This window comes from Gadus chalcogrammus, chromosome 12, assembly GCF_026213295.1.
Source record: "Gadus chalcogrammus isolate NIFS_2021 chromosome 12, NIFS_Gcha_1.0, whole genome shotgun sequence".
NCBI classification, from domain to species: Eukaryota; Metazoa; Chordata; class Actinopteri; order Gadiformes; family Gadidae; genus Gadus; species Gadus chalcogrammus.
This window is the reverse complement of record NC_079423.1, coordinates 30,178,168-30,203,167: the sequence shown is the minus strand read 5'-3', so window position 1 is coordinate 30,203,167 and position 25,000 is coordinate 30,178,168. Positions and strand designations below refer to the sequence as shown.

Genomic DNA, 25,000 nt, shown 5'->3' with positions numbered 1-25,000 from the left:
GTATGCCTAAATGTACATGCCCTTTTACATTTGTCCATGTTATGATTATTACTTTACTAAGTTTAGCTCAGGAAAAATACTATACCATGGTGTATTCCCTTTTTGCTAGTTAAAGCACAATGGAATGGTTAATTAATTGTGAAATGGTTAATTCTAAATAATATTTAGGTATTTTTGTCATCTGCCCGTATTATTGAATCGATATCGAAGCAATGGATCAATATCGAATCAAATCGATATCAAATTGAATGAAGACCTAAAGAATCGAATTTAATTGAATTGTGAGGAACCTGGCAATACCCAGCCCTGATCATTATAGTTGCATAATAGGCGATTTCTTTATTCCTGAGGTTGATATTAGTGTTGAACGTGATGTTAGCTGCTGCTGTAACAACGGTAACCAAGAGAGTCTGGAGGGGCTTCACTGCTCTCCGTAGCACCATCTGGGTCCGCACTGGCCTCCGTTGTCTGAATCACAGCCATTTATTACTTTTAATTACGCCCCTTTCTGGAGAAATCGTCTTTGGTCAAGTCGGGCCGAAAACCAACTCTGACCAAGGGACTGACCTGCTCTTCTGTACCTCCCTCTACCCCCGATCCTCTCCCCCCCCCCCCCCCCCACCCCCCACACACACACACCTCTCCTCCAGGTGACTTTGATCTGCAGCGTGTGAAGGAGTCCACCTTCTTCTTCAGCTGAGAGGAGACAGTCGGCCCAGTCGTGCGGCAGTAACGGGCAGGAGGGGGGGAAGAGGTGGGGGGGCTCGGCCAGAGCGGGGGCCCTCGCCTCGGTCAGACGTCAGGGATCGATCCACCTGCAGCCCGCCCCCCCACGGGGGCCGGACCCCACACACACACACACACACACACACCCTTGATGGATACATGAAGCCTGCGGTGATGGGCTAAGTAGCTCTGGTTCAGTTTGAGTGAAAGTCTCCGTTCAGCTTGTTGTGCTACCAGCTTGGTTCTAGTGTGTGACAAACCGTCAGTATGCCATATATTGTATTCCCTTGTTTATTTGTGTGTCTGTGTGTGTGTGTGTGTGTCAATCTCATCTTTTTACATCAGAGAATGGTTCTGAGCAGAAATTGTGTGCGTGGGTGTGTGTGTGCGTGAGGGTGTGAATGTATGTGTGTGGTTGTGAGTGTGGTTGTGTGTGTGTCTGTGTTGGAGAGGAGGCGCCACGGTGTTTTATAAGAAGCCTTCTCTGCAGGCCTGTGATCCGCCCTCGCTCATTTCCAAGTAATTATTGATCCAACAGCTGGACTCACACTGGCATGTCAACCACAATCACCTCAGAAGTACGAACGCCACGGAATAAACCGAAGGAAAGACTTCCGGAAAGACAATGGGGAGCTCCTGCAGGCGACGGGGTTGCGGAACATTTTTCTGATTGTAATACTCTCCTCAGAGTATCCCAGCGCTAGGTCCTTTTGCTCAAATAAAACGTGTTTTTACTAAAAACAAGCGTTGTATCGTTTCCTTCATCTTTCAGGCTGAAAAATGGTCCGTATTATGAGAATTGTTTAAATATGAATCTTTTGAATCTCTTATTAAATCCCGTCCGTGCTTTTCAACCGGGGTGTTGTTCCTGAGATGACGATGATGAAGGCCTCTCGTTAATGATGAAGCACAAAGGGTTTGAAGGCTTCGCTAATCACCGCGTCGATCTTGCTTCTCTGGGCCGTTGGCGGCGGCGGTGGCATCCAGTAATAAAGCGAGCGGCCGCTATCTGATGCGGGCCGATCTGATAGTGCAGGAGCAGACTCTCACCAACATGGCTGAGGAACTTCAAAGGCAAATGCAAGTCACGTGGATATATTTGGTAATTTTTGGGCACCTTTTTAAAAAAAAAAAAGAAAAAGAAAAGAAGGCATAATTTATCAGCGTGGTTGAATGCTGTAGATTTTATATTGTTTTTGTTAAGTTATCATGTAACTCAAACGTGCTTCATGTGGCGCAAGGTCGTTTCTGTATGCTACCTCATGTACAGTAGGCCTTTGATGCATTTTGTTATAGAGTCCTCAGTAAGGCATCAGATCGACCTGAATAACACCGTCCGGTCTTAGTTTATTATTTTAGATTATCAATCGGAAGAACTTTAGTTCTTTCTCTTTTTATTGTATCTAAATCTCAATCTAAGACCCCTTTTAGATCCTCACTGTTCCTTCTCCCCTGCCCTCCTAGCCCAAGGGCAGCACTCCTCTCCGAGTGGCCTCAGAGATTCAGACACTTAACGCGTATCACCTTTCACCGCACCGCCACTACAGCGGCGCACGCACGCACCTCGTGATGCAGAGTCCGCTGGACCGTGGGTGAAGGAGCGGTCAGGCCTGCAAACCCTGGTGGAGGACTGGAGGGAGGGTTGGAGGTAGAAGTGGCACAATCAATACCTCCCTAATCGCACAGGAGATGGAAGAGGGGAGGGCAAGGCAGATATGGTCTGATAACCGTATCAAAGCCGATATTCAGCGGGATACAATGGAGTCTGAGGGAGAATACAGTCATGTTCATAGTGTAAAGCTAGGGCCGTTTTGTAGTGTGCGCGCGGTGCGTGTGCATGTGCGTGCGTTGGCTTCCAGGAGGTAAAGTAATGCTGTCATTGGCTCGGAGTAAACAGGATATTGAGGATGTCCTTACAACAGCAGATTGCCCTGCTGCTGGGCAGGGGTGGGGGGGGGGGGGGGGTCTGTGAGCTCCTCTGCTGCCGGTGATCCCAGCGATGGAGGGGAGATGAGCACAGGAGCGACCCAGAACAGAGGAACAGACAGCTCTCAGCAATACAAGCTCCTAATGGCTTTGAGTGCTTGTTCAAACTTTTCTTTTTTAGGATTGTGTTGTTTTTTTACACGTACATTTACATTCAGTGCATTGAGCAGATGCGTTTATCCAAAGCGACTTACAATAAGTACATTTGTCAGAAGAAAGTGAAACAATTTATCACTATCAGTACAGTAAGGATGTTTATAGAACCAAGTGCCAAGCAATAACAATAACTAGGTTAACCAATTCCACATTTACAACAAAGAAAGCTAGGATAAGATGCCACACAATGCTTTTTTAAGTGCAAGGACGTACAACATACCAAAAGTGTCTAAGGTTTTTTTTTTACCTTCTTTCATACAATATTGGAGTTGGATTCATCTCCCCTCATTGCGTCCTCACTTGTGTCTTTATATCCATCTACGTTACAAGCAGCACTATAGTTTCAGTAAGAACAACACCAGATATTTCTCAACGCATTCAGTGGTGGACGCCCTCTGGTCCCTCATGGATTACAGTCTTCTTTTATATTTGACTGTGTTCACACACAAAGCCTGCACCACATCAAACAGCGTTTATATTCATACTGCTCATAGTGCACTGAACTAGACGTTCACTGCTTTCTGAAAACATTTGAATGTGTCTTCTGTTAACCTATTTATTTTTGCAATAAATAATATACAGTGAGGTTGCCACATATATATTTTTTAAGAGGTGGCAGCGAATGCTATTCCTCTAATAGCTTTTTTTCACCACACCATCTTATTCAGTCTTTCAAACCTCATTTAGGATTTCCGAGGCTTTATGAATATGCAACTCACCCCCAAACCCCCCCCCTCCCCCATTCCGCCCCCAATCCTCCTTCGTTCTTGAGGTAAAACCACCAAATAATTTGCATCACTTTGCATAATTGGACCATCATAGTCCATAGTTTGGGATTGGCTTGGACATCCCCAATTCACATTACAGGGGGAAAAGCGTCCGAAAATTCGTCTGAAAAACAGAGATCTTATTCCTGCACATATAGCGATGTGCATCGCGGGCCTCGTGCATGCCTCCAGAAGGGACTAGCCATGAATAACACATTTTATTCAATGTTTTCCAATGGAAGTGTTTCATGTGTGAGCTCGGTAGCTTGTGACTTGCCTAAATAATATATAACTCTCTAACTATCATAAAATAGAAACACAAGCAGTATAGCTTATATCACCATGCGTATAAACAATAAACACAAGTGACAACAGGAGCGCTATCTCGTGCTATCACCGGTAGCAAGGCAGGGTGTTGGTGTTGGGGGGGGGGGCTTTTAGCAAAAAGCCCTGTCTTCAAGGTATCGGGCCAGAGTGTGTTAGGCTCAATCAGCCTGCCCACAGCCCCCCACCCTGCTCCCGGCCCCCATGCCGTTAGCTAGGCGTCCATCCCCTCAGAGGGCCACTTTGAGCTCTCAGCAGCCGGGCTCCGGAGCTCCCTGTATCTCCCTGTTGTGCATCACTCAGCAGAGTGGGTCACAGACAGACAGAGAGAGAGAGAGCTCCAATATTGTGGCATAGACTGGACACCTGAGTCACAAAGACACCTATGCGTCCACCTTTGTATAAGGGTCAGTGATATATAGTGTCCTATACTATACTATGCTGCTGTCTATGCAACAATTTTTACAGATAGGTAAAGAAATATATGCATTCAACTTTATCTTATAGCAGCTGTGTTTCTGCTGTATATACCCTATAATTGACCTTACATGAAATCTTTGCAGATTTTATTTCGTTCAAAAAAGATCCTGTTCTTATTATTTAGTATCTTATTTAACCTTTTCTACTGCAGCCTTGCAAATGTACATTTTCCGTGCGGATGAAGCCCTTCCTATATATATACGGGGAGGGCACACCTGTGTGCAGTTAAAGGGTCACACACAACCCTGACCTGAACTCCCCTGACGTACGGCCATCGGCAGATCGGCCAATCAGAAGCCCCACAGACCTGCAGCTGTGAGGCTTCTATCAACCAGCCGGCAGAGATAGCAGAAGATAGATATTGATGTTGACTTGAGGTAACATTTGATGTAAAACTAATAGCGAAACTGTGTGGTGACGGCGGAAGGATACAGGATCCAAAAGATTAAGAAGATTAATTTTATTTTATAATGACATCGGTATTTTAATGAAGGTGGTTTAACTCATGCTTAAATAAAAGAGATGGATGCAGTTTCTCCCAGATCTTATTTTAATGACTGTGGTTGTAAAATCATATCTTGAACTTTTGCCATCGAATGATGAAGTGTGAGATTAACTAAGACTACTTTATTATTCCATAACAAAGAATATAAGCCATATTAAAAAGTGTGATCACTCCTGCGGTAATTCACTGTTACTGGTTATTCAGAATGACGCACGATATTTGTACAGCATCTTGTTGTCATGGCATTTATAGAAAGAGGTTTAAAACCAATCCAATCTGACATGCACGATTTACCTTGACTTAACCAGCATATTTTTTTTTTGTTGCTAGCGTTTACTCATCATGCATTATGCATATAAAAAATCTTCATGAAGGAATAAAAGAATTGTACTCAAAGGCATGTTTATTAATATTTCTTTATACATTAGTATTGCAATTAGATATAAATCACATAGGCCTACATATTTGCATTGGTTGTCGTGGGTACAGTCCTACTCTGTGACGTAAACGTAACACCTTGTATGTGGAGACTACGGCATATGCTAGGCACTAAGTATGTACACTCCACGAGGGATAGGGAAAGATAATACATATACACCTCTGTGAAAGAAAAGCTGGTCTACGGAAGAGGATTAGGGCAAAACGTGCATCTTTTGAGTTCTGAGTTTAAAGTCAGAATTCTGAGAATAATCTCATAATCATTATTTAAAGTCAGAATGATCACCTTTATCTCAGAAATATGACTTTAAAGTCAGAACTCAAAAGAAATTCCAATTTTGAGTAATTTTGACTTTAAAGTCAGAATTCTGACTTTAAAGTCAGAATTTACAAAAAAATACCATGTGTCCCTTATCCTGTTGTACTGGTTGTACTGGTCCCTGACACACGCGATAGAGTTGAGTGGAGATGGTTAGAGTTCTGCTTCTTCATTGTGTTGCAGTAGTTTACTCTTCAGAGCTCATTGTTTCCCCGGTTAATGTGTGTGGTTTTTGGAGTGTTTAATAGGACTGTGACCCTAAACTGTTACATTTTTGCTTTGTCGTTGGACTATGTTTACCGCTTGGTATTTATGTGACACATCGAAGTCACACCTTAGCAAAGGTTCATAAACCAGAGAAAGAAAAGGAAGAAAAATTGGTTTTCAAGAGGATGAATAATGCATGAGCAGTGAATGTTGGCCAACTCTCTTTTAGTCTATTCGAGATTTGGAGCAAAGATGAACAGGGAATGATTCTAAAGCGAAAACTACATAATTACACCACATTGTCTTGTCTGGTGTTATTGTCCGTTGACAATGAGTTTAAGGACTCAGTTGCATAAACATCTTTAGGTGAAGTGACGCAATGGGTCAGGATTTGCAACACGTTCCAGTTGCTCCCTGCTCGGCCCCACTCAGAACGGATTGATTTCTTGTCGTTCATAATTTATTCTTCTTTTTCGTTACCCAAAATAAATAGGTTATGAGATGTTTCCATTCAAAGCCAGGGACAGCCTGGCCATTGGCAAATGCTAAACTCCTCATAACTGCATTATTTTGTCCCATCCTCAACGGTAACGAGCATTGGGGAGTTTCATTCGATTTGTACTTTGACCGCCATAATGTACTTCCTCTTTGCGAACATGCTGGAGCTCGCCAAAGCAAAAACCACCCATTAAGATCAGCAGGAATGAGCCAATTAACTTCAAAGAGGTGTGTTCAGTTGTTTCCCATAAGGACTTGGATAACAATGGAAAAAAACAAGTATTAATTGGAAAAATGGGGCAGAAGATGTGTTCTGGATGTAGTTTAACTTTAGTCGTACTTTCTGGAAGCTACTGTCCTCCTTTGAGGTCTTATTGTTTTGTTGTGTTCTCTGTTAAGAGTTTTAGTGGGCCAGTAAACAGTTTGAGTGTAAACAGTTTCAATAAACAACTGATTTCTACTACTATTACAAAGGAAAGGAACGTTTTTTAATAGCAAAAGTGAATCCATTGACTCAAGGAAAAGCACTCTTATGTAAAAAACATAATACACTGATGTTGTTTTAAAGGTGTAGCGTGTAGAATTTAGTGGCACCTGGCAAAATGGACTCGGCAGATAAGGAATCTAGGAAGGATGCATTTATAAAATGCTATCACAATGCAGAACAATTAACATCATAATTGCTAACTTACTTGTAAGCTTTGAACTTTATTTTGACATACTAATAACTCAATACAATTGATACATCTATCAAGTAATCTGATCACCTGCCTGATGGCTACTCGAGGCTGTGGTAGACGATTCCATCATTTTTTTTAACAGTACAGGCCACCGTATCTTCTGCACAGTCATGGGAAAGGGAGAGTTAAGGGGTGGTATTAGGTTGGTTGCACTGAAGCCTTCACACTGCCCCTTTCAGGCATGATGCGAGTCATCAACCAATAGGACATCCCTGGTTTTAATATTAGCATATTAGCATACTTCAAATTCAGTTCTGTGAAAGGTGTTACATTATTTTATCCACCCTGAATGTTCGTATCTCAAAGGTAACACTTCTATAGATCCGGATAATTGTTTAAAATTATAATTGAGCTATTAAACATTAATATTTGATCTATATCAATAAGCCTGCTAGACCCTCTTATTGCTTTTCATTTTTAGTATATGAATAATAGTACATATTATTTATTGATATTATGTTTTGGTGTGTTACATCTATGTTATGGGATGAAAACTGGGCATCAAATATGACTGTTCTTCAAAACCCTAATGGCTGCAGACAATTTAGTCCATAGCTTTGTGTGCTAACAGTTAAATCATTTTTTACACTTTTGACTTTTGAGGCATGAATATAGTAAAACTTTGGTTTTCCTCAAAATGTCTACCACAACAACAAGGTGTTTTAAGGTTTGGGCAGCATGGGTTGAATCCCATCTGTTGGGTCACCGGTCCTTCCCCCATCTGGTGGAGCCCTGTTGGAAACTCATTTCCTGTGTACCGTGTAAGACCCGTGTGTCTATACGAACGTAACGCACCGTAAGGCCAACGCGTTATGTAAATATCTTTTTCAAGTCCCAGTACGGTGACCATGGGACAAAAGACACCCAAAACTGTATGTGTGTTCAACTATTTGAGCATCTGGTATGAAAAACTAAACGCAACGCTTAGTGTGACCTTGCAACCTTTCGCTTTTACTTTCCCCCAAACACGTAATGTGTTCCATGGGGTATCGTTTAGGCATTAAACTAAAACCCAACTCAACATATACATACTGTATGCATTCCCTTCCAAAGCCTATTTGCAAAGCTCAAGGTGGATGATAACAGCAAATCCTCCTGGAAACAAAGAAAATAAGAAAATTCAAATGATAATAGGGGGGTGGGGATCTCATTATTTTCATTGCATAATGAAAATCCAGCAGAAGTAGGGAATTAAAAGAGTCCCAAAACAGGCCCAAGGGACTTCCATACCCTCTCATATTACTCCAACAGTTAAGGCCTCACTGAGACGGGGGTTATGGTGGCGGTGGTAGAGGTATTGTGTGTGTGTGTGGGGTGGGTGACAGAATACTAGAGCAGGGAAAAAGATTCCCTGCCTAATAACTTTGGAAGGGAATCAGCATCGTCTGATTGGCTGTTCAGTTGTGCGCGCACAAAGTCATTTTTGCTCGCCGTTTCTGGCAGTGATATGCCGCCATAGCCAGGCATCCTTCAACTAAATATGCAGCATGCAAACCACCTGCCCTGTCCACGCTGCCCTTGGCTGCTGAGCCAATCAGGAACGTTTACAGTGGATTATGTGTGTGTGTGTGTGTGTGCATTGTATCAGAGCCTCATTAATCTGCAGGACGGATTGGGAGAATGGCATGTACATGCACTGTATGGGGAAATCCAAGGGTTTTGAAAATGAGGGAGAATATATTATGTGCGACTGTCACGTTTTCTCGACGCGCAGGGTTGCTTTCCTCCGACGACACTTGTCGGTAGAAGGCCAGACTTGTTTTGTTAATGTATGAATGGTTATTTCATCTTTCATGTAACCAAGCGATAAATCCTGTCTCAAATGGGATACGATTGAATCAGAGGAGATCAAATGAGGGAACAACAATTGTGGACAGCTAGTGTGATCAAATCAGGTGTTCTCTTGTTTGTCACCTCATACTTTAAGTATTCATTTACTACTCATGAATTATTCATTCATTTGAAAGGAAGCAAACAAAGATCCTATAATAATAGATATATATATTTTTAAATAATCACATCTTTCATCTGTATTTTAACTCATGTATAGAATGAGATTTTTTTTAAATCTATCTATTCTATCTAATTTATCTATAGATCACAAATAACCAACAATATGTTTTGAGGAGACTATTGAATGAAAAGAGGGCATATAAAACAACATCCCCATTTCATCTTTGATACCCTTGATGGGAACAATACCATTTTTATATAAGTAGTAAAATATGGCTTATCATTTTGGAGTTCATGAGGCCAAAATATTTATGCCAAAGCAACTACTACGTTTTAATAGTCACACTCAGTTTACATCGTCCAACTCTGCTTACACTTTGGCCTGGAAGAAATAACTATGAATAACAACAGGAATAGTAAGATATCAAAACATCTATACTATAAGTCTTTATTTTTTTAGCATTGATTTGAGGATAGAAATGTATTCTTTAAAACAATAGACCATGAAAGTTAGCTAATCTCCTCATGGCATTGTGGAAAAGATTTGTATTGTGTAGTCAGCCTAATGTCACAGAACACTTGGCAGACTTCAGTGCCAACCTCATCACTCGGATCGGTGCAACACCATGTTAGCATTGCAGCCACTACTTAGCAGGCAAAAAGGAAATAAGTGACTCTTTATGCTACATGCTACAGCTTCGGGCCCACAGTATCACACAGTATCAAATGAAGGAGGCAAGGGTGTGTATAGATGCTACCATACCACTGCTGTCCCACAGTGGGCTGCATATCTATGGGGGGGATTTAAATACAAAACATCTCAGTGATGGAGATCCATCCTTGGGCCGTCCAGCAGAGTCTCTCGGGCGCATTAGTTGTCCTCCACCACCACACACACACACACACACACAGCAGTCATACATTCAGAGGAGTCTCCCTGGAGTGGACAGACGAGGAATCCACCACAGGAGCTGCAAAACATAGAGCCAGAGACAGAGAGAGGGAGAGAGAGAGAGGGAGAGAGACGATCCACCTTTCCCCCCCGACTCGCCCCGTTTCTGCAGGCGTTGTTAAGGTCACAAGTTTGAGGAGAGCCTGGATCGGACTTTAAGGCGCTCCGCGTCCGGAAGGCTCGAGATGGAGTCCTTCTTGGGCCGAAGCGGCTCTGGCAGTCCCGGTCCGATGCCCCCTGCCGGCGGCGGCGGCGGCCCCCCGGCCCCGACCCCCACGCCGTGCACGTGACCGGCGACGGGGAGGGCCCCCACGGACATCTGGTGGGGCAGCCCCACCCGGTGGGGTAACGCCCCCCAGGGGCCCGCGAGTCCCGGCGCCGACGGGGTCTGAGAAGGGGGCCCGATGGAGGTGGAGGAGACCCTGGTGGACGGGGCCGGGCTCGGGCCGACGGGCGGCGGCGCCCCCCCGTCGTGGGGCAGCGTGGGCTGGGACGTGGACAGCGCCCGGACGTCCTGACTGAGGCCGCCCATCTGCAGGGAGTGGGTGCTCTTGTGGACGCTGGGTCGCAGGGTGGGGCTGAGCGGCGGCGGCTGCTGCTGCTGCAGCTGGAGGAGGGAGAGCTGGGACCCCGAGGACGGGGGACCCCCGAGGCCCACCGAGCCATACTGGAACATCTGACCCGAGAGCGCCCGGGGGCTATGGACGGAGGGGCTGGAGAGGGGGTGGAGCTGGGGCTGCAGGGAGTGGCGAGGGGAGGCGGAGACGGGGGTGGACACGTTCTGGATGACCTGGAAGCGTCGGACCACCCGGGGGGACTGCAGGCTGTTCCCCCCCGCCATGGGGGGGCAGAAGCTCATGGCCACCGCCTGCTGGAGGGTGGCGATGGCCGAGCCGTCCCGCGTCAGGGAGCCCGTGGCGGAAGGGGAGAACATGCTGGCGTGCATGGGGGACGTCATGGACATGGCCCGCTGCCGGGGCACCTCCACCTGCTGCACCATCTCCCGGTCGTACTTGACGATCTCCTGGATCATCTCGTTCTCCCGGTTGTTGAAGACGCCCGAGTGGAGGTCGTGCTGGACCTTGTGCATCAGGATGGAGTTCTTCTTGCCTGTAGGGGGCGCGACAGGGGGAGGTGGAGGTGAGTTCATCAAGGGGGTCAGCGTGTTAGGGTTAGGGTTAGGGTCAGACAAGGCTTGAGGTGAACACGTGTATCGCATGAAAGAAAGATAGAAGGAAAGAAAGAAAGAAAGAAAGAAAGAAAGAAAGAAAGAAAGAAAGAAAGAAAGAAAGAAAGAAAGAAAGAAAGAAAGAAAGAAACCTCTCTTTTACAATAGGTGGGGAGAGATAGGTAGATAGTTTTTGTCCACTTTTCCATACTAGCACTTCAGCTCGTAAGATCACATGAATAAATGGATCATTCTAAAACGTACATTGTCTTAGGTTTAGGTCTATATAAGCATATCTATAAGTACTTCCCGCCTGTTTAAAAAAAACCAAGCTATGTCTCCCCCCCCCCCCCCCCCCCCCCCCCCCCTCCCCCGAAAGACGACTTCTGAGTAATAGTAGGCTCTGGTCACGTTGTCACGACTCTCAGGGTGGTCTCAGGGTGACGCCATCGAGGGGGGGCCAGACACTTAGATACCCCTCCATGTACGGCTGGCCGAACAACGCTCATGTATGGACCACTCTCCGGCTGCTATGGCAACGGATGGCAGGTGGTGGCTCTGGCATGTGACAGGGATGACGTGACATCAGCAGCACTCCGGCCTTTTCCCGGGAGGGGAGGGAATGTCGATAGTGGAGCGGGGGCGGCGTGCGGGAGTGGCGTCGGCGGTGGTGCGTGCCAGTGTTTGTCTCGGGGTCTGTGTTTACTTCTAACCAGTTCCACGGAGCAAATACCATCCAGCCAGGAACAAGCGGGCCTTTGGTGAATGACACTGGTGCTCATGGGAAACACCCTGGTTATTCATCGGTAGGACTAACACCCAAAGGAGGTTAAAAAAACATGAGTGATTTCGCGATGGCAAGATAAAACCCTGTCTTAGCAGAAGTATGAGTGGAGGGTATGCCTAAGAGGCTGCTTTCGTTGACAGTGAGCTGAGCTAATTAGCATTAATTAATCTATTGCATCGTGGAGCCAGCATGTCTGGAGATTGAGAAGCATTCCCATTCAGGAGGGAAATTACTCTCAACCGTTCATTTAAATCACACCCAGTACGTGTTGCACCCTTGCACGTGTCTGATCTTGGCTTTCTTGCATCGTAAACAGAGACCTCCTGTTCAGGAGACTCTCGAGTATCGGGTGATCAATATGTGTTGTATCACAGAGGGTCGCCAAGGAAACAAAAACGCCCTCTCCTCCCCCTCTCCCTCTCTGCTCCCGGGTTCCTCTCCCTCTCCTCCCTCTCTCCCTATCTCCTCCCTCTCTCCCTATCTTCTCTCTCTCTCCCTCTCCTCCCTCCCTCCTCCCTCTCTCCTATCTCATCCCTCTCTCTCTTCTTCCTCTCCTCCTTCTTTCCCTCTCCTCTCTCTCTCTCCGCCCTCTCCTACATCTCTCATCCCTCTCTCTCTCTGCCTCCCTCTCCTCCCTCTCTCTCTCCTCCCTCCCTCCCCCTCTCTCTCCTCCCACTCATCCTCCCTCTCCTCCCTCTCTCCAGTCTCTCTGCCTCCCTCTCTCCTCTCTATTCCCCCTCTCTCCCTCTCCTCCCTCTCTCCTCTCTCTATGCCTCCCTCTCTCCTCTCTCTCTCCTCCCCCTCTCTCCCGCTCCTACCTATGCGGTCCAGCCGGTCGATGGCCACGGTCTCGAAGGCTCTCCTCATCATGGGGTACTCCTCCAGCACCTCGTTGAAGTTGTCCACCGACAGCGAGTACAGCCGGCAGTACGTGTCCGACCGCACGCTGGCTGTCCGCCGACCCCTGGTCAGCAGACAGATCTCTGAGGGGGGGGGGGGCACGGGAAAAGAGACATAGAAGAGATGAGCGTGGAACAGCTTAGTTCAACATCTTAAAGGTAACATATCATACCACCAGGTGTGACACACACTAGTGTGCCTGCCACATAGATGTATCGACCTTTAATCACATCTTAGAACATTTTCTACCGATCGAACTACCACTACGGGTGGGGTGGTAGTGGTAGTGATGTTCGACGTTGTTCGATTCCCCGTCATAATGGAACTCTGCTGGTTCGGATCCACAGTCTCTCTGTTGGCATCCCTGAGCGAGAAGCCTCACAACCGACCCTTCGGCTCATTCACGACACAAAGTCACCGTCAAAGTCTTGCTTTGCTTCATAACCAAATGCTAAATGCCAATAATGTCGGGCCGGCAATCACCGCTCCATTCTTGTCCGTGTGTGGACTGATTAAAGGGCCCTTTTACCTCCCAGACGTGGAAGTTAAACCTTTCGCTTATGTCTATCCCCCCGGGACATCTGAAGTTACATTAAGCATTCCCTCCATCGGTGGGGAAATGAAGCGCACTGAGGAGAGCACACTCTATATGCAGACACTATTGTTCCCCTCTCCCCTCTCTCTCTCTCTCTCTCCCTCTTCTATCACCCTCTCTCTTCTATCGCTTTTCTCCTATCTCTCTCTCTTCTATCGCTTTTCTCTCTCTCTTCTATCGCTTCTCTCTCTCTCTCTCTCTCTCTCTCTCTCTCTCTCTCTCTCTCTCGCTCGCTCTCTCTCTCTCTCTCTGTCTATCTCTCTCTCTCTCCCTATCGCTACAACTACACTCTCTAACATAGACCCTCTCTCTCACACTTTCCCTCTCTCTCCTCTCTGTGGGGCTGGAGCAGGCTGTTGTCTTGACAACCGTGTGCCCTCTTGTCTCTGTCTCTCTCTCCCTCCCGTTCTCTCCTCCTCATCGCTGGCAGGCTGCCGATGGGCTGTGTATTCCCCAGACCCCCCTGGGGAAATAGAATAGTAGAACTGTGTGAGAACGGTTCAGGGGCGGCTCCGAGGAGCTGTCTGCTTCGCGGTGGCCCCGGAGCACGGTGGCTCCGCACTGGACAGGGGAAATGTGGATGCCATCGGGAGGAAGGGAAAACAGCTTGTGATGGTGGTACACCCGGGTCTCATGGTTAGTGTGTGTTGGCGACGTTTCCATATTATGTTGGAAAACACAGAGGAATCCCAACAGATGGGCTGTTTTACAGGAACATGGCATCTGTGATCTGGCTTAAGGAGAGATAGATCGGTCTCTTCTTTTCTTTTATATAAAGGCACCCCACTCATGCACACACACACGCACACACGCACACACACACACACACACACACACAAACAGTATCAATCACTAGGACTTCCTATTCAGAGGTTATTAAAGTGTGACCTTGTTTCCCATCAACCTGATGAAGGATTTACGCCCTCTCTGGAGTTGAACGGGGTTAGGGTTAGTCGTGAGCGGTCGATCGGGGCTGCCCTTTCTGAAATGTGGAGGAGGAGAGGGGACAGGGGAAAGTCTCTCTCTCTCTGTCTCTCTCTCTCTGTCTCTCTCTCTCTCTCTCTCTCTCTCTCTCTCTCTCTCTCTCTCTCTCTCTCTCTCTCTCTCTCTCTCTCTCTCTCTCTCTCTCTCTCTCTCTCTCTCTCACTATTATTACTCTCCGCCAACATGACGTGTCTCTTTGAGGTCAGAGGTCAGCACTCTCCATTGGGCTCGACTTCACACGACGCTACTCTTAAAAAAATAATAATCCTAATGTGGTTCCACCGCAGAGCGACTGAGTCCGTCTCATTGACCGGATAAGACGGGTGATGATAACATTGGATTTGTATACATCGTGATAACATTTCAAGTTATCACATCAAAATCTAGTAGGATGAGTCTGTACTTATTCCTGAACGCAGCCACCCGGGTTCAAATCCTGCCTGTAGTCATTTTCTTCCTCTCTATAAAAATGCCCAAAAAAATCTAAAAAGAAGAAGGAAGGAGAGGAACCACTGTGTCCTCAAAGTATGACTCTATACACTTCCCTATAGTGAAACTCATCTGGACGGGGGGCCATTCCATTCCAAGACGACCGCCATAGCGTGCTTTGTCCCTATCGTGCGCCGAGCTCCGTGGTAATGACTTCCTCCGTGCAGCCGGGCTGCGTCCGGGGCCGCTGTTAGCCTCCTGCTCCCGGCCAATCAGCTGCCCGTCTCCCTGGTGGTGGGAGACAGGCTGTGGGCTCCCCCTGACCCATTACACATGGCCCCCCGGCCCCCCCAGCCCCGTCAGCCAGCCCCGCCACACACTTAGCTCTTATTAATTGGATGTGTATCAGTGTGCGTGTGTGTGTGTGATAGAGTGTACGTGTGTGTGTGTGTGTGTGTGTGTGTGTGTGATAGAGCGTATGTGTGTGTGTGTGTGTGTGTGTGTGTGTGTGTGTGTGTGTGTGCGTGCGTGAGCGCGTGCGTGTGCGTGTGTGCGTGTGTGTGTAAAGGACTGCCCTATGATGCCCATGGGCTTTGATGACATAAACGGTGGCTCGTTTGGTCCGTTGAATAAATGGAAGCGGACGTACAAGCGGATGCGAGGAAAGTCCCCATAACAACCCATCAACAAGACATGAGTGTGCGTGTGTGGGCACGTGTGTGTGTGTGCGTGTGTGTGTCAGTGTGTGTGTGCGTGTGTGTGTGTGCTGTGGATGGGTGCCTGTGGGTGTGTGTGTGTGGCTGGGTGCATGTGTGTGTATGTCAATGACAGCGATTACGTCAGAAAGAAGGACACAAAGCAGTGACGATGCATCGCCTGAAATGTAAACTAAAGCAACAAAAGGTTGTTTTGGTGTAGAATCGGACGCTTTCAGTGAGATGGACACCATACGAAAATAATACCGTTATATAATCTGATCTAATCTGATCAAATATAATAATACAATATATGAATATCTCTTTCCCTTGTGTCCATGTATCGTGTTTCATTCCCAAAAAATGCCTGCGAATGTCAGGAGCGCAGGGTCTTAAAAATAGTACTTAGCCTTGCGTAGCAACAAAGATTCTAACCCCAGTAATCTTTGTTGTATACGGGGAATGGGTTAATTAAGCAATTGTTAGTGCTTGGCACTTGTTTCTGTGAAAGTCCTTACTGTACCTACAGCGATATATTGGTGTTTCTCTTTCTTCCGACAAATGTACTTATCGTAAGTCGCTTTGGATAAAATCATCTGCTAAATGCCCTGAAGATAATCTCGACCGTACGAGAGCGCGGCGTCGACGGCCCCCCTACCTCCGAAGTAGGACCCGTCCATCAGCTTCATGCCCACGCTGCCCTTGGTCAGCACGCTGACCACGCCGTGCTGGATGAAGTACATCTTCTTGCCGATGGTGCCCTCCCGCACCACGTAGTCGGTGGGCTGGAACACCTCGAACCGCAGCTTGGTCAGCATGGCCGTCACGAAGTTGGGGTCGGCGTTGGCGAACAGCGGCATCGACGCCACCAGCTTGCGGCAGTTGAAGTTGACGATTTCCTGAGCGATGACGGCGAACAACGTTTCGTTGTTATGCTATTACAAACTAAACTGATGGCATGGCTATGTTATACTACTGCTATGCTAAACAGATGGTATGGCTACGTTATGCTATTGCTATGCTAAACAGATGGCATGGCTATGCTATGCTAAACAGATGCTACGGATTGAGTGATTTCAAAAGGAACTTATATTGCTTTATTTAAGCTCTAAATGGCTAGGGTGTGCCTGGCCTAACAAATGTTACCCTGATTAGCAAATTAATCGAAACATAGCTCAAACTAAGTATCATGGTTCTTATTCTCCAAACACGTGGGCAGACAGATTACAACATTAGAAGCAAAAAAAACAGCACTGTGCATGTGCACAATGCCTCTGGAGGAGGAGCCGGGGATCGAACTAGCAACCCCCCCCCATCCCCCCCACCCCCCCCTCACCCCCCCCTCACCCCCCCCTCACCTCTCTCAGCGGCTCGTTGAGCTCCTCCAGGATGCTCTCCTCGTCGAACATCTTGCCCTGGTACCGGTGCTCGTAGTAGTCGTGGATCTTCTGCCGGAAGTCCGCCGGCAGCTTGTGGAAGGACATGTACTGCTCCACTTGTTTGTACTGAGAGGTCGGAGGTCAAAGGGGAGGGGTGAGAGGTGAGAGTTGAGAGGTGAGGAAGCAGGACGTGGAGGAGAAGGGAGAGAGGAAGGAGAATCATCATCGTCACCATTGACGTCGTCACCACACCATTGCAATTGTCGTCATCAAGAGTGTCGTCTTCATCACATCATCTTCATCAATATCATTATACGTTGAAATATATACAATAAAAATACACACAACAGTGTCTGTTTCATCAGGTCTCTATGTTAGGTTCGATAACATTGCATCATAAAAGAAGAGTTCTAAGGGTGTGCTGTTAAATTATGTCTTTTTGCGTCGTACAATAGGTTAAAATCTGTGTCATGGCGCGTTAGACAACTGAACTGAACAACTGAAATTGAACAACAAAATCCTCAAAAGCAATGAATCCTTAGCGGTGTAGTTCCCGTTGAAACCCCGCGATCTCTGTCTGCTCTCAGAAGCTGATTGGAGGACTCGAAGCGACAGATCCCTGAAGCTCCTGGGATCTATTTATAAGGTGTACTTAAGAGGTCGACAGGAGAGGAGGTGAACTCGCTGAGGAAACATGACAGCCCGGTCAGAAAGCCGATGGGTTGGTTATTCCTCCCTTGTCAGGAGATGAGAGACACCACCACCACCACTGGAGTGCTGAGCCTCCGTCCAGAGTGAAGATGTCATGTGACTTGTGGACGGGATCACATGCATTGTACATTTATCTAGGCAAGCAAACTTACAGTAAGACAAGGCTTGTCTACTTTTATTGACTCGTGAACTGCTACAAAAAACACACCCACACATACATGAATTATAACCGAACACACGTCACAATCGAATGATGCCTCGCTCAAACTCAAAGGACAGGCTCATCGAAACAAGAAGGGGCAGCTGGCTCAAACATATCCCCGAAAACTAAACCCAACCACACGGACAGCGTTGTGACGGTTCTAACAACCATAATCAACGAGGCTTTCCAATACAGGGACGGATCAATGGTGGGAGGCCACACCTTCCATCGCAACCTCTGGACAATCAGAGTAGGCTATCTGCTGGTTAAACCGATTTTATAAGTTAAAGAGTAGCATTCAACAAAAACCTATTTCAGTGATTCAAACCACATCGTTTGTTCTTAACACATCCCCTGCTGATGGACGCCCCCTCTGTCTCCCGTCTCTATGTCTGATCAACAACTCATGGATTCTCCTCAGAGCACAGTGGGACTGGGACAGAACAGTCTCTGATGAAGTTGGAGACACATTGTTGCTAAATGAATTCCAGTCAGGCACTCAAAATAAACTGTGTTCTGGATTTGAATGTATTTTTTTTTTTACTGTTATTAGCAGTCTATTGTGTTGGGTGTGTCTTTGGAATGAAGCACCCCCTCAATGGAGATGCTTATGTGTCCGCACACAGACACAAACACGCATACATGCACGCACACACACACACACACACACACACACACACACACACACACACACACACACACACACACACACACACACACACACACACACACACACACACACACACACACACACAGCTATTCATTTGGATTTTTAATCAGGAAAGAACAACACAAATGTATTAAAGAAAGGAACCTATAGAGATGCAATGAGTCATATCAAAACAATCAAACTCTCCATAATTGCAATTAAAAGTTATGATGGTAATATGCAACATCGTTGGTTCAATGGTTTTAAGAAAAAGCCTGTCTGTCTGTTAGTCCACCCATTTCTCTCCTACATATTTCACATTGATTGCTATGTCATATTAACTTGTAAGGTATGGTATTTACATATAAAAGACATAACAACTTCCAGACTCATGGCTGGTCAAATGGTTCGTCCTGGCATAAATGCGACATCAGTTAAAGCCTTTATTCCTGTAAACTAATCCAAGGCCATAGACTGTAAAGAACGATGTGGAAACACAGCACAATTAGGTCTCTCTTTGACAGATAATCCATTTTCCACCCTGCCTGTTTCATTGCACAGAGGTGGTACACGGAGACCATGAAGCCTGTGTGTGTGTGTGTGTGTGTGTGTGTGTGTGTGTGTGTGTGTGTGTGTGTGTGTGTGTGTGTGTGTGTGTGTGTGTGTGTGTGTGTGTGTGTGTGTGTGTGTGTGTGTGTGTGTGTGTCTGTGCATGCGTGCGTGTGTGTGTGTGTGCGTAAGAGTGTGTGTGTGTGTGTCTGTGCGTGTGTGCGTGTGTGTGTGTGTAAGAGTGTGTGTGTGCGTGTGTGTGTGAGTGTGCGAGAGTTCACCTCCGTTACTCTTTAATCCTTTAGAGTGTTGATATCTGCCTACGTTTGTCATGGGGCCACCCAGAAAAGATGATTTATCAAGACAGGTCATCAGCGAATGAGTTGGAGGCTGCAGTGGTGGAGGAGAGCTGGACCAGGGCTGACAACAATGACCTTGTTCCCTAAAAGTCTTTGACAACCGCTAGGTTGACTGTCGGGGAAATGAGATTTAGTGACAAGGTAAGTTGAAATATAGGTTTCAGGAAATGAGGTCTGACCCCAGGTTTGACACAGAGACCTAAAATAACGGACACCGTGTTTTTTTTCTCTCCATGAGATGGCTGTTGGCTAATGTCAGGTTGTCTATTGTTTGAGGGCTATCTGACTTTCATCATCAACTCTTTGATCATTGTTAACTTTAGCTGGAATGGAAAACTAGCATCTGATGAATTGAGTAGAAGGATCATTTAAAATTGTGTTTACTGACAGCAAAAGCGTGTTATGTCCCTTCAATAATATTATTACTAATATGCAAACTAGCCTTCGTTGTGCGCTCTCCAGGAAAGGTTTGTTGAGCAGTTGGCATATGAAGAAATCCTAAACCTGGAGTTTTCTCTGGAGGACAGACAGCAGCCCGTAGGTCCTCTCAGACCCAGGGAGTGGTCCACAGTCACCTATTCTTACTTCTCTTTTTTTTCCCAGACCTCCAGTCCATGATTTAAGCTTTTCTTGACCTCCCTGCAAGACGGCCTCTGAACTGGTGCAAGGTCGTGCAAGGCAGCATGCGATGATTGGTTGAGGTTATATTTATAGTATGGTCTGTTTCCTGGCCAAGACAAGGCAAGAATGGATGGCACTTATCCAACCTTATCTAACAAGCCTTGGTGACTGTTGTGGAAGACTAAAACGGGAACACAACGACAGATACACCCCCCTGGTTCAGAAGAAGACGAGGGATTCCCCGCCTCGCTGTGAACGGGGGCTGACCCGAGCCCCCCCCCACACACACACACACACACACTTAGCGCGAGACAATCACTGCTGATTGGCTGTTTGTCAGCCAAGATGATAATGATGCAGAGCGATTACCAATGTCCACCGCAATCAGTCAGTCAAGCAGTGTGTGTGTGTGTGTGTGTGTGTGTGTGTGTGTGTGTGTGTGTGTGTGTGTGTGTGTGTGTGTGATTGTTGGGTGTGTGTGCAAGATTGGGACTAATAGTCACAATTAAAATGAACCGATATCGAACATGCACTCTTTCCCTCCACTCCTCTCTCTCTCTCTCTCTCTCTCTCTCTCTCTCTCTCTCTCTCTCTCTCTCTCTCTCTCTCTCTCTCTCTCTCTCTCTCTCTCTCCTCTCTCTCTCTCTCTCTCTCTCTCTCTCTCTCTCTCTCTCTCTCTCCCTCCCTCCCTCCCTCCCTCCCTCCCTCCCTCCCTCCCTCCCCCCCACTCTCTCTCTCTCTCTCTCTCTCTCTCTCTCTCTCTCTCTGTCTCTGCAGAAGCAAGTGCATTCTTTCCATTACGATTGTGCTGCTCTCCCCGTTTGTTTGTGAGACAGAAGGTCTGTGGCAGATGCTCTGGGAGGCTGAGAGTCACTGTGCTCAGCTGCAGCCCCTGATATGAAGATGCAGCTAATGTAGCAAACATCCCACCAGGATTATGAAAAAAGATTGGATATAAAATAAAAGCCTTTTCCCGATAAAACACATTTCATTTTGGAAATCCGATCTTTTCCTCTCTAGCCAGGAGGGGATTAAAGAAGGCCCAAGCAAGACTAAGCAGCCCAAAGTGAATTTTCGGAGCTTTTGGAATAAAGAGCATTGAAGCACTTTCTGTGTTTGGTGTGTACCAACCGTTTCTCCCAGACAAAGTCTGTCCTGTCTGACTAATCGACTCCAAAAGACGAAGATGCTAACCGCCGTTGTACACCTTTCTGTCAATCGAGCTCAAGTTGATGCGCTCTCCCGCCGAATCGATGCGAGGATGTAGGTTCGCCGAATGATATCATCAATAGACTTTTGAGTGAAGCCAGGCGAGACGCCCACGAGGGCTTGATCACCGGGCCGCTGCCGTCCTTCACGGCTCCAGAGTGATACGTTCACCATGGAGACAGACGTGGCGTGTCGCGTGTGGGCCGCGGTTAGTGATAATCACATCACCACAGCCCCGGGGGGCCCAGTTATCTGCCTCTCTGAGCTGATTGGCTGCTCTGCTCTATCACTCCGGAGGGGGGGGGGGGGGGGGGGATGGAGGAGGAAGAGAGGAAGGGAGAAGGAGTGAGGGAGGGAGGAGGAGGAGAGGGAGGGAGAAGGAGTGAGGGGGGGAGGAAGAGGAGGAGGAGTGAGTGGGGGAGGAGGAGGAGGAGGAGTGAGTGGGGGAGGAGGAGGAGGAGGAGGAGGGATGAAGATGGAGGAGGAGGAGAGGAGAGGAGGAGCAGTTGGGGGGGAGGTTGTGTAACGGGACTGATACGCTGTGTCCACGTGTGTGGCGGGTTCCTCTGGCCGACGGTGTGTCTCCCAGCCAGGATCAAAGTGGGAGGGGGGGGGGGGGGGGGGGGGAGGGTAGAGGGAGATGTTGCAGCACATGGCTCACCTCGGAGGGGAAGGCATGACACAGGGTTGGGCTGGACGGGGGGGCACTGCCTCATCAGTTTCACTGTACTACACTGCGCACGCGCGCGCGCGCACACACACACACACACACACACACACACACACACACACACACACACACACACACACACACACACACACACACACACACACACACACACACACACACACACACACACACACACACACACAGAGAGAGAGGAAAATCTATTCTTTAACAAGGGCTATAATCGCCCCCGAGTAATACGTTTCAGGTGCATTTTGGATAATTTCTGGGGCAGTTTGACGTAAATTGGAAATTACATAATCTGTTCAATGACAGACCGATATCTTTAGACTCCAGTAAAAAAATAACCTGGATCCGCTTTGCAAATGCAGAGTCACATACAGGAGTTAACTCCTTAGTTTAGAGTTGATTTCAGAGCACCAGTCATCCCAGCTTCAAGGACAATTATACTTTAGTCGCAAAATGCCCGAGCCCCCATTCATTTCTGACCTTGGCGCACACACACACAAACACACACACACACACATGCATATAAACACTCACAAGCACACACACACACACAAACACACATGCACAAACACCCTCACGTACACACAGACACAGACACAGACACAGACACACACACACACACACACACACACACACACACACACACACACACACACACACACACACACACACACACACACACACACACACACAGGTCCACTGAGTCTGTGTGTGTCAATACGTGTTTGAAATGGTGCTCATTAAATCCAATATCTGTAGTATCAAAACAACCATGCTGTTTACCCAAGCGATGGTGCCTTTTGGACAGATACTTGCCCAGGCCTGGGACACATCCCTGGACATCAAGATTAGATAGCAGGCCGCTAGGACCGTCGCTCCCCCGGGATCGCACGGTCAATATTGGCGCCTGGTATGTTGTATGTTGACAAAGCGGTGTGCTTTGAGGCAGATGTCATCAAAATGCACGCACACACAGAGAGTGCCGTTCTCCACCGTGACTTTGATCAGGGATTCAGCGTTGTTTTCCACCTGAAAGCCGGTCTGCGATAAGCCTGACCTGTTTGAGAAGTGTTGAGGCGCACACTTTTTTCAGTCGAGTTGCATTCAGATTCGATGGGCCTCACCTCGCCATAACAATACAAGACTATTCGTATTTAACAAGTCTATTCGTATTTTTGTGTTGGTGTTTGCATCCGTGTGTGCCTAATCCTTTTTCAGCAGAAAACAGTTTAATCCATAGTCAACCACTCAGCGGTCCACCTCTCCCGCGGGTTTCAACGATGTCTGATGAGTCGATGTGACGGTAATACACGCCTGGCGACAGAGCGATTATGATCCATCGACGTCTCGACAGCACAGCGGGCCCGCTGTTGACACGGTGTTGTGTCAACACAACGGCACGCTGTTCTGGCTCTCTCCGATACAAAGAACGTGTTCCCGCCACGATCGGACTCGCTGCGCTACGCACCAAGTGATCGGTGAATGGATCTCAGCTCGAACGTGGCTCGGTGTAACTATGTTGTCATCATGTGTGCGTGTCTGTGAGCACGCTTGTGTGTCTGTGCAATGTGCATGCATGCAGGCTAGCTTTTGTGTTTATGCGTGTGTGTGTGTGTGTGTGTCGGGTGGAAGAACTCACACACAGACACGCACAGGGACACACGCACACACACGCGCGAGTGGCAGGTAGCATACGAAGTGATCCAAACTCCCGCAGACCTCGGTATAATGATGTTATAGAGGAACTTCTTTGGGGTAGGGGGGTTGAATGGTTTGTGTCCACCAATCACACGCTTAAAGCATCTCGCCTCCAGCGACAGGATTCGTTGAAAATAAACATGAAGCGAAAGAGGTTAAACCTGGTTCACCTACGATTTGAGGGCTCTGCCATCAGACTTAAGCTCATTCATCTGTAGTCCGATGTGTGAGACTAAAGCTCTAAAGCTCTCATCAGTTGCAGAACGACATTACGTCACAGCCCACTCGATTGGCTAACGATGTCAAAAGCGCGATTGGCCCGAGGCGAGTCAGAGTCTTCCTAGTGGATCCAGCCCCCCTCTCCCCCCCAGTCCCCCCCCCCCCCCCCCCCCGGCCCCCCCCTTCCCCCGCACGCACACGTTGCAGGCAAACGTGTGCATCAAGAGCTAGGCCCTGATGGTATAGGACAGCGGTGTGTCGTGACGTCCACAGACGTTAAACACACTGGTCTGCTGAGTGGCATGTTTCTTGATGAAAGGCCAACGGCACCTTCAGCACAGAGTGTGTGTTGAGCGGATGCACAGGAACTTGTCGCTCCGTGGGCGGGACGGGGAGCGACCGAAGGAGAGCGAGAGAGAGCCGATCCACTCTCCCCATCGACTCCTTGATCGTTGTTTACTTTGGTCTGGAATTGAAAACTTGTATCTGCTGAATTGAACAGGGTTGAAAGTGTCTACTGGAGATAAGTATTGGCATCGTTGGAAATTGTGTTGAATGACGGCTAAAAGCTAATTATGTCACTATAATAATATTATTGCTAATATGCAAACCATCCTGAGGCACAAAGAAGGGAAACAGAGGAGAGAGCGAGAAGGGATAGGAAAAAGGGTTTGCTGCTTTGTTCTCCACAATAAGAAGATGCTTTGATTACACGGCAAAGCAAAACAATTATAGAATTTTGTTGTTTGTGTGTGTGTGTTTGGTGCGATTGCCTGTTTGAGCGTGCATAATGTGTGTGTGTTTGTGTGTGTGTGTGAGCACGCTTGTGTGTCCATGCATGTGTGCGGTAGTGTCTGCAGCCGTATGTGTTAATACGTGTGTATGTGGGATGGAAAAACACACACAGGAAAACACACACGGACATACGCACACAGAAAGACACACAATCACACACACACACACACAAACACACACACACACACACACAGAGACACAGACGTGAGTGGCAGGTTGCATACGACCCCTGAACATGGTGCAGACTCCGAGGAAGCTAACTAGACCACAGAGCACTGAAGACACCATGGCCTCATGTCAGGG

The 25,000-nt window shown here is 47.4% G+C and overlaps 2 protein-coding genes across 3 annotated transcripts in view; one reads left to right on the top strand and one right to left on the bottom strand.

The window, feature by feature from the left end:
• The window catches only part of polrmt (polymerase (RNA) mitochondrial (DNA directed)), a 42,753-nt gene extending 41,290 nt beyond the window's left edge, over window positions 1-1,463 (top strand). For both annotated transcript variants that reach the window (XM_056604665.1, XM_056604664.1), the window contains one exon: window positions 651-1,463. In XM_056604665.1, coding sequence (XP_056460640.1) covers window positions 651-654 — 4 coding nt within the window. In that variant the 3' untranslated portion in view covers window positions 655-1,463. The remainder of the gene's footprint in view (window positions 1-650) is intronic.
• An 8,712-nt stretch (window positions 1,464-10,175) lies between these two features.
• hcn2b (hyperpolarization activated cyclic nucleotide-gated potassium channel 2b) overlaps window positions 10,176-25,000 on the bottom strand; it is a 33,043-nt gene continuing 18,218 nt past the window's right edge. Inside the window, exons 5-8 of the mRNA XM_056604675.1 lie at window positions 16,968-17,114; window positions 16,268-16,508; window positions 12,825-12,989; window positions 10,176-11,161 (exon numbers count right to left, since the gene is read on the bottom strand). Coding sequence (XP_056460650.1) covers window positions 10,176-11,161; window positions 12,825-12,989; window positions 16,268-16,508; window positions 16,968-17,114 — 1,539 coding nt within the window. The remainder of the gene's footprint in view (window positions 11,162-12,824; window positions 12,990-16,267; window positions 16,509-16,967; window positions 17,115-25,000) is intronic.